Source organism: Pieris napi, chromosome 13 (assembly GCF_905475465.1).
Source record: "Pieris napi chromosome 13, ilPieNapi1.2, whole genome shotgun sequence".
Lineage (NCBI taxonomy): Eukaryota > Metazoa > Arthropoda > Insecta > Lepidoptera > Pieridae > Pieris > Pieris napi.
Genome location: NC_062246.1, coordinates 8,992,349 through 9,008,532, shown reverse-complemented (window position 1 = coordinate 9,008,532; position 16,184 = coordinate 8,992,349). Strand labels below are relative to the sequence as shown.

The 16,184-nt window shown below is 33.7% G+C and overlaps 1 protein-coding gene across 1 annotated transcript in view; it reads left to right on the top strand.

The window, feature by feature from the left end:
* Window positions 1-12,836, top strand: part of LOC125055280 (anoctamin-4) — a 37,641-nt gene extending 24,805 nt beyond the window's left edge. Inside the window, 9 exon segments of the mRNA XM_047657670.1 lie at window positions 391-530; window positions 5,852-6,011; window positions 6,503-6,548; window positions 9,414-9,519; window positions 10,308-10,387; window positions 10,390-10,494; window positions 10,566-10,743; window positions 10,965-11,133; window positions 12,469-12,836. Of these exon segments, the coding sequence (XP_047513626.1) occupies window positions 391-530; window positions 5,852-6,011; window positions 6,503-6,548; window positions 9,414-9,519; window positions 10,308-10,387; window positions 10,390-10,494; window positions 10,566-10,743; window positions 10,965-11,068 (919 nt within the window). The 3' untranslated portion in view covers window positions 11,069-11,133; window positions 12,469-12,836.
* The last annotated feature ends 3,348 nt before the right edge of the window (window positions 12,837-16,184 follow it).

The window sequence follows — 16,184 nt, the reverse complement described above, 5'->3', positions numbered from 1 at the left end:
TTCGATATGTCAACGCCAAGTATTCCAATGCTGGCTGTGGCTTTAAGAAGAGTATAGTACTAAGTGCTTATATTATTCTTTAAGTGCATATATTATGTCCTTTGTATAAATGTTCGTAACTAAATTTTGACTAGCTTGTTAAAATTAAGCAAAACAAAAATTTAACTCCTTTTAATTTCATATCCTTCTCTAGGTTTTTTCCTCTTTCTTGACAAAAAAAATCTGTTAATCTTGAACACCACATCCAAATTAGAAATTACGAGTTGTAATAGCTACTATTCGTAACTCTTTTACACTTATCTGGACTCTATAATAATCTATAATAGAATTATTAAAAGAAGTGTGAGACTATTATTTGTAAATAATTATGGAAAAAAAAATTCTCCATAGCAAACTCCACAACTGGTGGCGGCAGAGGTCTCACAGAGCGGTGACCCGGGACCCCAGTAAGCCCCACATGGCCTGGGAGCAGGACTACCACTTACAGGACCCTGGTAGACTTGCGCTATTTGACGAGTACTTAGAAATGAGTAAGTATTGACGTATTAGACCACAAGCCCATGAACAAAAAATACCTGTGAAATGACCCAACCTGAATTACGCTTAGAAGGCTGTTACTATATATGAAAATAGCTCTGAGCACTATGCCGTCATTTCTGAGCGGTACATGTGAGTACGTGAGTGAATGGACTTTCTCAGGTACAATGGGGGAATTTCGACTAATTATTAATGTACGGCTTTGTTATAAGTGTATAGATGATTAAAAATAAATGTCGAAAAACCTAGTGCCGTACAAAAGTGATGGTGCCGGAAGTCGGTGCAAATTTTTAATTCGACGACAGTTGCAGAAGCAATATAGGTCATTTATTACTGTACGGCATTTGTGTCATTCCTTTTGGACACATATACAGATACTTTACCCGTAAACGCCGTACATATTTCCAGCGGAGCGGTCGAAAGCCAAGGGTCGGAACCCTACCCCTACACCCATATACCCTAAGGTCATTGTAAAATGTACGGCAACATGTTCAAAATATTATTTAACACGGACAATAATGTTTTATAATTATGCCGTCCAAATATTATAGTTAATATTTGTGTAATTAAATATTTATCGAAATTTCAGGATTTACCAAGTTCTTACTGCTGTAAGATCAGAGAATAATGTACGGCAACTTGTTTTTTTACATTATGTTACTAAATGTTATCGTTGTACATTATAGCCGTTCATTATAAATGGTAACAAATAAAAATATTATGATAAAAAATATATGAAATTTCCGAAATTTAGATGACTTTTCAAATGCTCCTAGTGTAATATGGGGAGTAATATTTTCAAAGATTATTGTTATTTTATATGTAACAAATATAAATAAACAAAAAAAACCAGATGCCGTACATTTTACTCCAGATTATTCTTTACAGCTGATAAAAACTTCGACGACGTTTGAGGTGTCCCTTAAGGTCATTAATGTAAAGCATATTTACAGCCTTATCGTACCAGCAGAGAGAGGTAAAGGAAAAATATTTTTAACAAAAATATATATTATAATACAGGGCGTCCCAAAGTTATGAGACATGAAGGGAAAGTACCTTAAATATCGCAGATAGGGTATTTTACTAAAAGAAGACTTTATGTTATTTATAAAAGTTAGTAATTCTGCATTCAAAGATTTTTTAAAAACTACTTGCCTCGTCTGGAAATCGAACCGGCTTAAATTAAAAAAAAAACACCCCTACTTTTATGATGCCAATCGAAAGAATGGCCAAAACCTAATAACTTTTCTAAAGTAACAGACTCGTAGGGGATTTTTTTAGGCCGAATACGATAGATAATGTTTTTAATTTGATTAAAAAGATATATTCACGCTGTTCCTTTCTTTTAAAATACTATGTTACTTAAGAAGAGTTATTATTTTTTGGCCATTCTTTCGATTGGCATCATAAAAGTAGGGGTGTTTTTTTTTTACATTTAAGTCAGTTCGATTCCCAGACGAGGCAAGTAATTTTTAAAAAATCTTTGAATGCAGAATTAATAACTTTTAAAAATAACATAAAGTCTTCTTTTAGTAAAATACCCTATCTACGATATTTAAGGTACTTTCCCTTCATTTCCCATAACTTTGGGACGCCCTGTATCGGTAGGCGGTGGTAGCGGACTATCGAAAGTGTACGGCATTTATCTTTTATTGAAGATTGTCTAAAGTATTAATAACCTGTGTTATTGCCGTACAGATAAAAGTCACCGGAAAATGACTCTTTTCTGAGAAAAGTAATTTACCCCATACACCTATGTGTTCCACAAAAAATGTACGGCATGCTGGAAAATGTTATCTATTTGTGAAGTACTCTCAAGATCATTTAATTTTATGTTGATTCATATCATCATCACCTATATGCTAATCAGACATATGTTGCGACCCTTGGCTTTCGACCGCTCCGCTGGGAATATGTACGGCGTTTACGGGTAAAGTATCTCTATATGTGTCCAAAAGGAATCACACAAATGCCGTACAGTAATAAATGACCTATATTGCTTCTGCAACTGTCGTCGAATTAAAAATTTGCACCGACTTCCGGCACTATCACATTTGTACGGCACTAGGTTTTTCGACATTTATTTTTAATCATCTATACACTTATAACAAAGCCGTACATTAATAATTAGTCGAAATTCCCCCATTGTACCTGAGAAAGTCCATTCACTCACGTACTCACATGTACCGATCAGAAATGACGGCATAGTGCTCAGAGCTATTTTCAGATATAGTAACAGCCTTCTAAGCGTAATTCACGTTGGGTCATTTCACAGGTATTTTTTGTTCATGGGCTTGTGGTCTATATATATGACAAGTTTATTGAATACTAGCTACCCCCGGGAAGTCCGTTACGCCTTGATATGATTTTTTTTACTTAGCGTACTTTAGGAACATTTTGATGTGCTAAGCCATAGAGACTGTTTTTTCCGTAATAAAACATATAATTTATTTTTTTATTTTCTCTTCATAAAAACCTTCCTCAGAGTTCAAGAAATAAATAAAAAAATACTCGAATTGTTTCAGCCGTCTTCGAGTTTTGCGCCATGCAAAATTTTATTATACATATATAAAATTTTGTGCTTCTTTTTATTTATATAGGTTCAAGGAGGTTGACCTAAAAAAGGATCGCTACATAAAAGACTTGATATGAGATGGAGAAAAGTCTCTATTTGGGTTTTTAAAGAACTTAATTGTCTTATTATTCCCCATCATTATGTAAGCTTAGAAAAGTAGATTAGATTCTGTGCGGACAGATACCCGGCGGGGCTATATGCAAACTAATAAAACTCTTATTCCTAACACGTCATTTTTTATAAATAGGCGTCAAACGTTCAGAAGGCTCACCTGATTGTAAGTGATACCTCTGCCCATAGACAATCACATTACCAGAGGGCTCGCGAGTGCGTTGCCGTCCGTCATTTAATTCATTTAAATAAATTATATAGGTCCTTTTTTATATATTAAATTATATACTACAATACTGCAACCTCAAATCCCAAGACGGTTAATAATAATAATAAGTCATTTAATCATTTAGGTACAATTTGTACTCTTATGCATGTCAACTCCCCATCTTACAGCGGCACTAGTGCCCACACATTGTCATCGTCTATAAATTCCCGAACAGTGTAATATCCTCCCTTTGTTAGGATTTTCTTGATGCAAAGCTTAAACTCATGTATCGGAAGTTTGGTTACACGGTCCGGAATCTTGTTAAATATCTGTATACATTTCCCCATAAATGAGTGAGCAGTTTTATGAAGTCTGAAAGCTGGAAAATCAAGTCTATTCCTACTTCTTGTGTTTAAATTGTGACAGTCACTGCGCTTTATAAATTTATTAATGTTTTTATAAACGTACATAATATTTTCATACACATATTGGGAGGCAACTGTTAAAATACCAATCTCTTTAAATAATTCTCTTAGCGAGTCACGCGGTTTTAATTTGTATATAGCGCGTATTGCTCTTTTTTGTAAAACAAAAATATCTTGAATATCGGCCGCTGAGCCCCACAACAATATACCATATGTCATAACACTATGGAAGTAACTGAAGTATACAAGCCTCGCCGTTTCGACATCAGACATCCATCTAATCTTTCTTATCGCAAAAGCAACCGAACTAAGTCTTGCCGATAGATTTGTAATATGGGGCTTCCATTGCAAACGAGAATCTAGAGTGATCCCTAAAAATACAGTTGAATCAACACATTGAATTATTTCCTCATTAATATTAATGTTTGTACTGACCTGTTTTACGTTAGGCAAAGAAAATCTAATACATTTTGTTTTATTAGAATTTAGTAACAAGTTATTATAAGTAAACCAACACATAACTCGGGAAAGGGCATCATTTACCTCGTCAAAATTTATTGCGTTCCTACTGATTTTAAAAAATAAGAGATGTATCATCTGCAAATAATACCGTTTCACATAAGTTATTTATATAAAATGGCAGGTCATTTATGTAGATAAGAAAGAGCAACGGCCCCAATATCGACCCCTGAGGCACACCCATGAGAATAGGAGCTCCTAAAGACTCTGCTTTATTTATAACCACTTTTTGTAATCGGTCACTCAAGTATGAATTTATTATTTTTATTGAGTTTGCTGAGACGCCATAATACTGTAATTTTCCCAATAATGTTTTATGCTCTACACAGTCAAAAGCCTTGGACAGGTCACAGAAGACAGCTAAAGCATCCTGTTTATTTTCCCAGGCATCGAATATTTGCTTCATGAGCTCCACACCCGCATCCGTACTACATCTACCCTTAGTAAAACCGAATTGTCTATCATGAAATAGTTTATTTAATCTAAAATGTGAAAGCAATTGATTATGAATAATTTTTTCAAATATTTTACTTAGAGTTGGTAAAATTGATATAGGGCGGAAATTCGTGGGGTCCGATTTGTCTCCAGTCTTAAATAAAGGAATAATTTTACTATATTTCATGAGATTGGGAAAAACCCCATCATCGATACATCTATTAAAAATAATCGTTAGATAAGGAGAAATATTTCCAATTATTGGTGCTATTACAGCTACTGATATTCCCCATAGATCTTCTGTTTTCTTCTTATTCAACGATCTAAATGCCTTTACAATAGAATCCGTGTTAATTTTATGAAAATCGAATGCACTACTATTTTTATTTGTGCTAGACGTTAAAAGTGAAAGCGCGAATTGCGTAGATGAATTCAGTTTACTAGTGATTCTTGCAGGGATTTCAGAGAAAAAGGACTCCATAGCATTTGCGACCGCTGCATCTTTTTTTATAATTTTGCCATTAATATTAATTTCAAAAGAGCTATCTTTAAATGAAGTTTTACCAGTTTCTTGATTGATAATGTTCCAAGTGGTCTTAATTTTATTGTCCGATTTTTTTATTTTATTACTCAAATAATTTGCCTTTGCTATATTACAAACTTTTTTAAATATTTTTGAATAATTTCTGACATAGTTTATAAGCGACTGCTCAGTAGAAATTGACTTTTCATAATATAGATCATACAATTTTCTTCTACTAACGTAAATACCTGGTGTGGCCCAGTCACAGAATTTCATTTTAGAGTTTAAAGAAACAGTTTTTTGTTTAAATATGCTAGCAAATTCTATGCTTATTTGTTGACATAAATATTCGTATTGCTCATTAGCATCATTTGAATTTTTAAGAAACCTAAGTTTATTCTTAATATTATTTTCAAATAAGGTATATATATTTCAAATAAGGTTCTTTCTCAAAACTGTTCAAAAAACAGACTACGATATCTATGTCTGTTTATAATCTATGCTTTGATTTTTTTCAGTACTTCAATATGGATTCGTAACATTGTTCGTAGCTGCGTTTCCCCTGGCACCTTTATTCGCGTTACTGAATAATATTGCTGAAATTCGGTTGGACGCGTATAAGATGGTCACACAGGCGAGGCGCCCTTTAGCGGAGAGGGTGGAAGATATTGGTGCTTGGTAAATTGGCGTTATTGTTAATTAAAATATTTATTATTATTATTAAAACCAAATTTTTTTAGTAAAAGAAAAAATATAAAAAATCAATAAAAGAAGGCAAGATTAAGAGTTGTAGCGTCACTAGTTTTTTTTATAAATACCATAATTTTTTATTGTAAAACTGGATTTTAAACAAAAAAGTTAGGTCGCTAGTTAAGTTCAGTGGCGGTTGTTCTAAATGAAAACAAATGACTTCAATATCAGTGTAGTCGAACTTTTTGGACATTATCGTTAACATGTATATGTAACTTAACTAATTTTAGTACTAGCTTAGTCCTTTTGTGTAGTTTTAGCAACTATAAGTAAGAAAATAAAACTTAAGCGCTGGTGAACACAATAAACATTACTGCTAGAATTATAAGTTATTTAAAGACCTTTAGTGGACTTTAAATCATTACATTACCATAAATAGGCTTAAAGTAGGAGAATTAAAACAAAACTATTTTTTTCAGGTATGGAATTTTAAAAGGGATTACATACGCAGCAGTAGTTTCTAATGTAAGTTAAAAATAATCACTTTATTACACATATATACTTCTCATATACGTTTTAGTAGCGAGTAACATAGTCTAAAAAAATATTTTCTACCGCAAAATTTTCTTAAAAGCGTAAATTGACGTACACCGAAAAGTAATGAACGAAATCAGAAAGTTACATTAGCAAAATAATCTGATTGATTGCCCGAACCTCCTATCGAAATTTAAGTTCCGTGTAATAATACCCCAGGCATCCCATTATTCCATTTGTCCCTCCTTTCCGTAGAACGCGTTTTGGTCAAAGCTCACCGATGTCCAGATTAAGCAGTCTTATAAACGAGCTAGGTCTGGATATACATAGTTGCTCCACTCACACTATAAAATGGATTTTTGTTTAGTTTTCTGTAATTTGAATTTTTTCTTTGATTAGTGTAATTGTTTGTTTGAGTGATTTTTTTTGTAATGTTTGTTTTGTTCAATAATAAGTTATGATAGTCCGGTCAATTTAGACATCCATGGTTACAAAAATTCCTACTTGGCTGAATATTGGTAGGATTGCTCAATACACTATTATAAAGGAAATGTGAAAAGTCCTCATCGATCCGGCACGTGCAAAAAAATTTACTCGGGGTCAAAGATCACAAAAACGGGTTTTTCGCGATTTTCAGCAAAATGGTAAGTTTTATCATAAAATTAATTTAGACAAAAATTGTAGACCAGATAATTATCACTTATAATACTATTGCCCGATAATTTTGAAGCTCGTGTGGTATTCGGGGGATTATTTTTCCGACCCAAATGTCGGCCAATAGAATTGCACCATGAGACGAAATGTACAGTTAACAAATAAGAATTTCATAATGAATAAAACAACTACTTAATACTTTTCTTGAAGAAACGACCAGAGAAAATTTTCACAAAAAATTATCAGTATAATACCATGTAGGTTGTACCACGTGACGTCGAATGGTGCAATTCTATTGGCCGATATTTGGGTCGGAAAAATAATCTATAAAAAATGTCTAAATACTTTTTTTCCTAAGAGCCACCGTTTTTGAGATATAACGATTCAAAAAGTTGAAAGAGTTGTAATCGTCAAATATGCACACGTTTACACGCCACCTTTGAGGTAGTGTACTTAGCGCGTTTTTTTAAATGTGGTTTCCCCGGTAGGCCTATTCCACTGATCTTTTATGATTCTGTTTAATTTGAAACTATTGAATAACTGTAGATATTGACAAGGGTTGAAAATGATGAAAGGGGTGTAAATTACAAAAAATAAGAAAATTTATCCGTCTGAATCTAAATCATCATTAACTTCTGCTTTCTCTTGTTCTTGTTCTTCTTCTCTTCCTTCTCCTTCTTCTCCTTCTTCTCCTTCTTCTTCTTCTTCTTTATCTTCTTCATTCTGGGTGTTAATAAATTGTCCCAATAATGACACATCGCATGTCTCTTCGTCAACATCAAATGAATCTTCAATTGTTGGCAATTCAACATTGGAGCATGACCGGCCTTGACAGTTTGTACATGCTACAGAACAAAACAGTCCAACTTTTTTGCAACCACATTTAGCACTACATCCCTTTTTTCAGTTGCAAAAAATTGTGTTTAGTAGTTTTTCTGGTGCAGGTGGAAGTAAAGTTTGAACTGGCTCTAATGAATTGTCGACCAACTTCCAACCCCAGTCTTTTGGGTCTAACTGATTACCAAGCCACACTTGAACTTGGTAATATACCCGAAAAAGATGTTGATGAGCAGCCGCTGAGGTTGGAGGAAGACATGCTAACTGCACTTGTTTTTTATTTCGAGTATTTTTAACGAAACATGCATATCTGAATATATCTAAGCACGTATTTTTTTTAGGAGCTCCATACAAAGCGAGAAGAAAGCGAATTCCGTTGGTGATAACTTCTTGTGGAGTTGAATTACTCTTTTTAAAAACTCCAGCACACTGAACTAAATTTTGTTTTTCAATCATTTTAAAAACAGTTGTTTTACTTCTCCTGAAAAATGCAGATGTTGAATCACAACCAGTTATTGCATGTAAAAATAGTGCATGATTTTGACACTTTGCAAAAGACGGATAAATTTTCTTATTTTTTGTAATTTACACCTTTCATCATTTTCAACCCTTGTCAATATCTACAGTTATTCCATAGTTTCATATTAAACTGAATAATAAAAGATCAGTAGAATAGGCCTACCGGGGAAACCACATGAAAAAAAATCGCGCTAAGTACACTACCTCATAGGTGGCGTGGAAACGTGTGCATATTATGACGATTACAACTCTTTCAACTTTTTGAATCGTTATATCTCAAAAACGGTGGCTCTTAGGAAAAAAAGTATTTAGACATTTTTTATAGATAATTATCTGATCTACAATTTTTGTCTCAACTAATTTTATGATAAAACTTACTATTTTGCTGAAAATCGCGAAAAACCCGTTTTTGTGATCTTGGACCCCGAGTAAATTTTTTTGCACGTGCCGGATCGATGAGGACTTTTCACATTTCCTTTATAATAGTGTATTGAACAATCCTACCAATATTCAGCCAAGTGGGAATTTTTGTAACCTTACCCCTATTTTTTAGTCTAATTTGACCGGATTATGATCTCTATATGTATGTCATGTTTGCCTTTAAGTGCTTGTCACATTAAAAATTGTATTTTGTGTTTGTTTTTACGAATGTGTCGGTGTGCCGAGCGTTGGCAAGCTTTTTCTCAAAAAAAAATTAAAAAAAATTAAATTTATCAATAAGCGAATATGAATATTACTTATATATTAATATGAAATATGAATATACTCGCAATATATAAACTCAGAAACCTGGACAGTTATTAAATTATAAATATCAACTAAAACCTTTTTTTACAATCTTTTCAGGCATTTGTAATAGCCTACACAAGTGACTTTATACCTAGGATGGTATATAAGTATGTATACTCGCCAGATAATACCCTGTCTGGCTATATCGACCATTCATTGTCATGTAAGTATTTAAAATATAATAAGTTTCACCAGGGCTCTTACTCTGTAACTTCATAATAATGTGTTTTTGTTCCGTACGATCCTGACATTAGGGGCTCAAGACAAAGTCTTTTTTCAACAGGCGTGACCCACTAACCAAACAAATTTGTATTTAAATGGTCACGTGACCAAGCGTGACTACGAACAGTGGGCTCGGTATCGCTGACGCTATTAAAAGATACAGACTAAGGGTGGAGTTTTAATTAGATATAACACCAATGTCTGAGGTTATTAAAGTACTGAGAACTGTTAACTATCGATATCGTAGGCAATTAAATTTATCATAAACAAATTAGATATAAAATGGATGAAATAAAACTACACACGCTTGCTCTGTTTACTTCTCTCACACATACACAGACATAGACCGAAACATCTATAATTACTACATTACGTTAGGTCGTGCATCGCATTTTCTTTGTAATACTTCTGGTATTTTTCGATTTATAATTCCTATGTAATCAGTTCGCTACCAGCTAAATTATAATAAAATAAATTAATATTAAATAATTTTTCATTAATTAATTAAATGTTAAAACACTTAACTCCTATTCCTTAGGATTGATTTTTAATAAGTAGTGCCTTTCCCATGCTGTGTATATTGCAACTCTCTCTATATTAAACATATGACTTTCCTATACATATAAAGAAAAATATTTGACACAAGTATTTTACGTAAGCAGTTACTTTTTCTAACTTAATCTTGACTACGTATTTGATTAAGTTTGCCTTTTTAACACAATTTTTCAGTATTCAACACATCAGACTATCGTGAAGATTGGGGTGCGGACGAGAATGAAATTGATCCGCCAACGTGTGATATGCCCAATGATATCGGGGATATCGTAACCCCCCCAATCATAAGGACCCATATGGTCTATCCCCCCACTATTGGCATGTTTTCGCCGCTAGACTTGCATTTGTTGTTGTTTTTGAGGTAAGCTATGTAAAATATATTTCAAAAGTCGATTGCTAGTGTTCCAAAGGTAAACATAATTTAATTTTCAGCACGTCGTATTTGGCCTAACAGGTTTGATGCAGCTGTTTATACCAGATATACCCACAGAACTGAAGACGCAGATACAAAGGGAAGCTTTGTTGGCCAAGGAGGCTAAATACGAACACGGGAGACGAAGGCTTAGTACTGAATATCGGCAGCTTATCAATCCGAAAGGAGAAAATTCTGGTAAATTTACGTTTAATAGGTAGAAAGAGAGAGTAGATTCACAGTTTCAACAATAAATAAAGAAACACTCTACACATACCGGCGATAACAATAGTTGTTTCGGATAAATTTGTAGAAGTCGGATTTTAATTTCTAAAACAATCGTCCATGAAGCAGAGATGATATATGCTGTTGTGTAATATTGGCCGCTACTGTACTCAAAAAAACTTTATTTCTTTTAGAACGCCAAGGTCCGTGGATGAGACGCACTTCCCGCGCTTCAGACGGCCTTGACGCGCACGTTGCGGTCGCACAACGCCCATCTTCACCACAGATAACAGACTGATGATGAAATTTGATAGAATGACAGTTGACAACTGATGTTTAATATTAATCAGTATTTTGAGAAAGGTACACCATTGATATACAAAAAACCCAAGATGCACAGTCTCGAATAAAAGTAACGCTCGAAAGTGTCCCGAAACACTATTTCTGTCCCTTTCTATAACAGTATGTTTATAACAGTATATGTTACAAGCATATATTATTGCAAAATCAACCTTACGCGAATTGCTTAAAGTTGTTATTACAACTCAGTGTATACGTACTTAAAGCAATAAAATTTTACGACCGACCGTGGTCGGTAGGACTAGGTATTGAGTGGAGTCGAACATGACTTTTTTATTTACAACTATTTAACATAATTTTAAATTTATCCGATTTTTCGGGTGCTTTACAGCGTGCGTGGTCACGGTGACTTTTTTTTTATAATTCTTAATCCATCTGCAATCAGCCTCTTGGCTTTTATCAGATTTTATGGGAAATGATGGCAATTAGGGAACGCAAATCCAACAATCTTTATTCCCTCCGTAATTTGTTAACTGTCAGACTGCGGCAAGTTTCGCCCTTTTTAGCCGATACACACTGTCCGTCGTTTCCAAGAGGCCCGAAGCTAGGGGATTGACGTGTTGCTGAAGTCTCATTTTGTATCGCACGGTTGATCTTTTAATGTCTTCCTCGACAGTGGCAATTCCCAAATATTTATGGACTTCAGTATTTCGTGTTAACCACAGCGCACCGCTCATATTTCGCAGTGTTTTGTTTTGTAGCCACTGCAGGATTTCGATATTAGAGCGGCTTGCTGACCCCCAGAGCTGTATCCCATAGAACCATATTGGTTTAATTACAGTTTTGTAGATGAGAAGTTTATCGTCCAAACTGAGTGCCGCATTTCTACCTAATAGCCAGTTCATGCTGCGAAGCCTACCAATAGCATGCTCCTTCTTGGCTTTTATATGGTCTTGCCAAGTCAGGCGTTTGTCCAGGTGCATGCCTAAATATTTCGCTGTAGTCCGTTTTGGCAAAACAGCTCCCTCCAGAGTCACCAGGGTCACGGTGACTGAAGACAAAAGGTGTTGGATGTTAAATAGTTGTAAATTTATAATAATACATAACTTTAATCCGGTTAAAAAGTTTTTCTTTAAATTATAAAAAAAAATGTTAAATTGGCTACCTCCTGACCTACACTTTATATAGCGTAAATATATTTTTCAAAAACTACACACAAAACAGTTCAAAAGTACATAAATTTATTTATAAAAAAAAACACAAATAAATAACATCGACTCCACTTATTAGACGCGAGACTATTTGAAATGAGCGCACAATTTAGAATGTTGCGCTCATTTTTTGAGGACGTTTTTTTGACGTTGAGTGTGCATCTTGGGTTTTTTGTATATCAATGAGGTACACACGTAATTTCATAACGTCCTTCAAAACATTTGATATATTTGTAATATATGTTGTCAGTGTATAGTCTTTCGTAAATTACTGTAAGTTAATTTATTAAAATGATCGTGAATATGTAAAGTAAGCATTAAATCGGGTCCAATACGTAATAATTATGTCGCATATTTAGAAAATAATTGTTTTTATTTTTGGGTTATAATGGTTGGACCAGTTCTATGTATATTTACTGTAGGTACAAATATTGTTACTAAAAATATTATGCGATAAAAGATAAGTAATATTAGACTTTGTAAAGCATTAATTTTAGCACAAAAAGAATCTCGATAAACATGTGTTTCAAAAAGAGGACAAGGCCAGAAGAAAAACCATTTCAAACTGTTTTCTGTATATATGTGTCGTAGGCAGTCGTAGATGTTGGACCTAAAACATTACAAAATTGCTAGGCGTCAGCAACGCTTGTCGCGAAGTGTTTTTGGCTAAGAGCGTTTGACAAAATAACTTTACGACAGGCGTGTTTCACTACTACCAAAGGAATTTGTATAAAAAAACATTAGCTCACTCTTTGTCACGTGACCTTTTCCATACAAATTCGTTTGGTGTTAGTTGGTCACACTTGACGCTAAGGGATTTCGTCTCAAGCCCCTGGTCTTTAAAACAATAATATGTAAAACCTTTAGAGTTACACGAACTTTACACATTTAAATATAAACTTTTTTTTACTAATTAGTACATTATTAAAGTGTGTGTAATGTCGAATTGGGGTAACTATGTGGTAAATTCCTGGTGTTTAAGATATTTATTTGAAGAGGTGAACGATGTTTTTAAATTTTGACTATAACCTTGATGTATAAAATTTTTTAGAGCCGATTATTTTTTTTATTATAAATCTCCTTCATAATTATTAATGGACGCTTTTAATAATTCCAAGTGACGTAATTAGAAATCCTTCCAATTATTTTGAGCTGTCAAATGTTCTTGAAGAAGTATTAAAGATAAACCGTCAAAACAATTGCGTCACACATGAAATGTATTACAGCGCCTCTAGTGGTTATTGACAAAACTAAATTTTTATACAAATATTTTAAAGGATGTATTAACAGAATGAAAAACAAATATCATAGTATTTTTAATATAGTGGTTAATAGGTTTTAGATTAAAGAGTGATGTAATATAAGATGTTTGTACTTTGTATTAAATGTATGTGAACGTCCAAATATATGTGATATTAGTTTTACGCACGTGTAATACTCGATGTTAAATAAATTATGATGTTGGTTACTTTTGTTCTTTATTCTCTATACCAAATGTAGAATCGATCTAACGTTTAAGATGTAAAGGCGTACCTGACAAACTTACATATTAATTATATATTATAATGGATAAATAGAATATATATTCTAAAATTAAATATATAATTAAATATACAGAATTCATCATATTCGCAAAAAAATATACGAGTCACTTAAAAGACACACACATTCAAATACATTCCATTTTTTTGATATATTTTTAAATAGTAATGGTTTTGAGACCACAGTTTATAGACCACAAGCCCATGAACAAAAAATACCTGTGAAATGACCCAACCTGAATTACGCTTAGAAGGTTGTTACTATATCTGAAAATAGCTCTGAGCACTATGCCGTCATTTCTGAGCGGTACATGTGAGTACGTGAGTGAATGGACTTTCTCATGTACAATGGGGGAATTTCGACTAATTATTAATGTACGGCTTTGTTATAAGTGTATAGATGATTAAAAATAAATGTCGAAAAACCTAGTGCCGTACAAAAGTGATGGTGCCGGAAGTCGGTGCAAATTTTTAATTCGACGACAGTTGCAGAAGCAATATAGGTCATTTATTACTGTACGGCATTTGTGTGATTCCTTTTGGACACATATACAGATACTTTACCCGTAAACGCCGTACATATTTCCAGCGGAGCGGTCGAAAGCCAAGGGTCGGAACCCTACCCCTACACCCATATACCCTAAGGTCATTGTAAAATGTACGGCAACATGTTCAAAATATTATTTAACACGGACAATAATGTTTTATAATTATGCCGTCCAAATATTATAGTTAATATTTGTGTAATTAAATATTTATCGAAATTTCAGGATTTACCAAGTTCTTACTGCTGTAAGATCATAGAATAATGTACGGCAACTTGTTTTTTTACATAATGTTACTAAATATTACCGTTGTACATTATAGCCGTTCATTATAAATGGTAACAAATAAAAATATTATGATAAAAAATATATGAAATTTCCGAAATTTAGATGACTTTTTAAATGCTCCTAGAGTAATAGGGGGAGTAAGATTTTCAAAGATTATTGTTATTTTATATGTAACAAATATAAATAAACAAAAAAAACCAGATGCCGTACATTTTACTCCAGATTATTCTTTACAGCTGATAAAAACTTCGACGACGTTTGAGGTGTCCCTTAAGGTCATTAATAACTGTACATATCTGAGTATACTACCATAAGGCTGTAAAATATATTTACAGCCTTATCGTAACAGCAGAGAGAGGTAAAGGAAAAATATTTTTAACAAAAATAAAAATATAATACAGGGCGTCTTTTAAGTTTTGAATTAAGAAGAGTTATTAGTTTTTGGCCATTCTTTCGATTGGCATCATAAAAGTAGGGGTGTTTTTTTTACATTTAAGTCGGTTCAATTCCCAGACGAGGCAAGTAATTTTTAAAAAATCTTTGAATGCAGAATTAATAACTTTTAAAAATAACATAAAGTCTTCTTTTAGTAAAATACTCTATCTACGATATTTAAGGTACTTTCCCTTCATTTCCCATAACTACGGGACGCCCTGTATTGGTAGGCGGTGGTAGCGGACTATCGAAAGTGTACGGCATTTATCTTTTATTGAAGATTGTCTAAAGTATTAATAACCTGTGTTATTGCCGTACAGATAAAAGTCACCGGAAAATGACTCTTTTCTGAGGAAAGTAATTTACCCCATACACCTATGTGTTCCACAAAAAATGTACGGCATGTTGGAAAATGTTATCTATTTGTGAAGTACTCTCAAGATCATTTAATTTTATGTTGTTTCATATCATCATCACCTATATTCTAATCAGACATATGTTGCGACCCTTGGCTTTCGACCGCTCCGCTGGGAATATGTACGGCGTTTACGGGTAAAGTATCTGTATATGTGTCCAAAAGGAATCACACAAATGCCGTACAGTAATAAATGACCTATATTGCTTCTGCAACTGTCGTCGAATTAAAAATTTGCACCGACTTCCGGCACCATCACTTTTGTACGGCACTAGGTTTTTCGACATTTATTTTTAATCATCTATACACTTATAACAAAGCCGTACATTAATAATTAGTCGAAATTCCCCCATTGTACCTGAGAAAGTCCATTCACTCACGTACTCACATGTACCGCTTAGAAATGACGGCATAGTGCTCAGAGCTATTTTCAGATATAGTAACAGCCTTCTAAGCGTAATTCAGGTTGGGTCATTTCACAGGTATTTTTTGTTCATGGGCTTGTGGTCTATTACTCTGCAGTTTCCACTAGCCGACAGCGATTCGGATCCAACGGCGGATCCAGGGGGGGGGTCATGGGGGTCATGACCCCCCCCTGAGCAGGACTGAGGTGGACCACTAATTGAACATATGTATATATTTTATATATAAATTTGTCACCATACAGATTATATGTAAC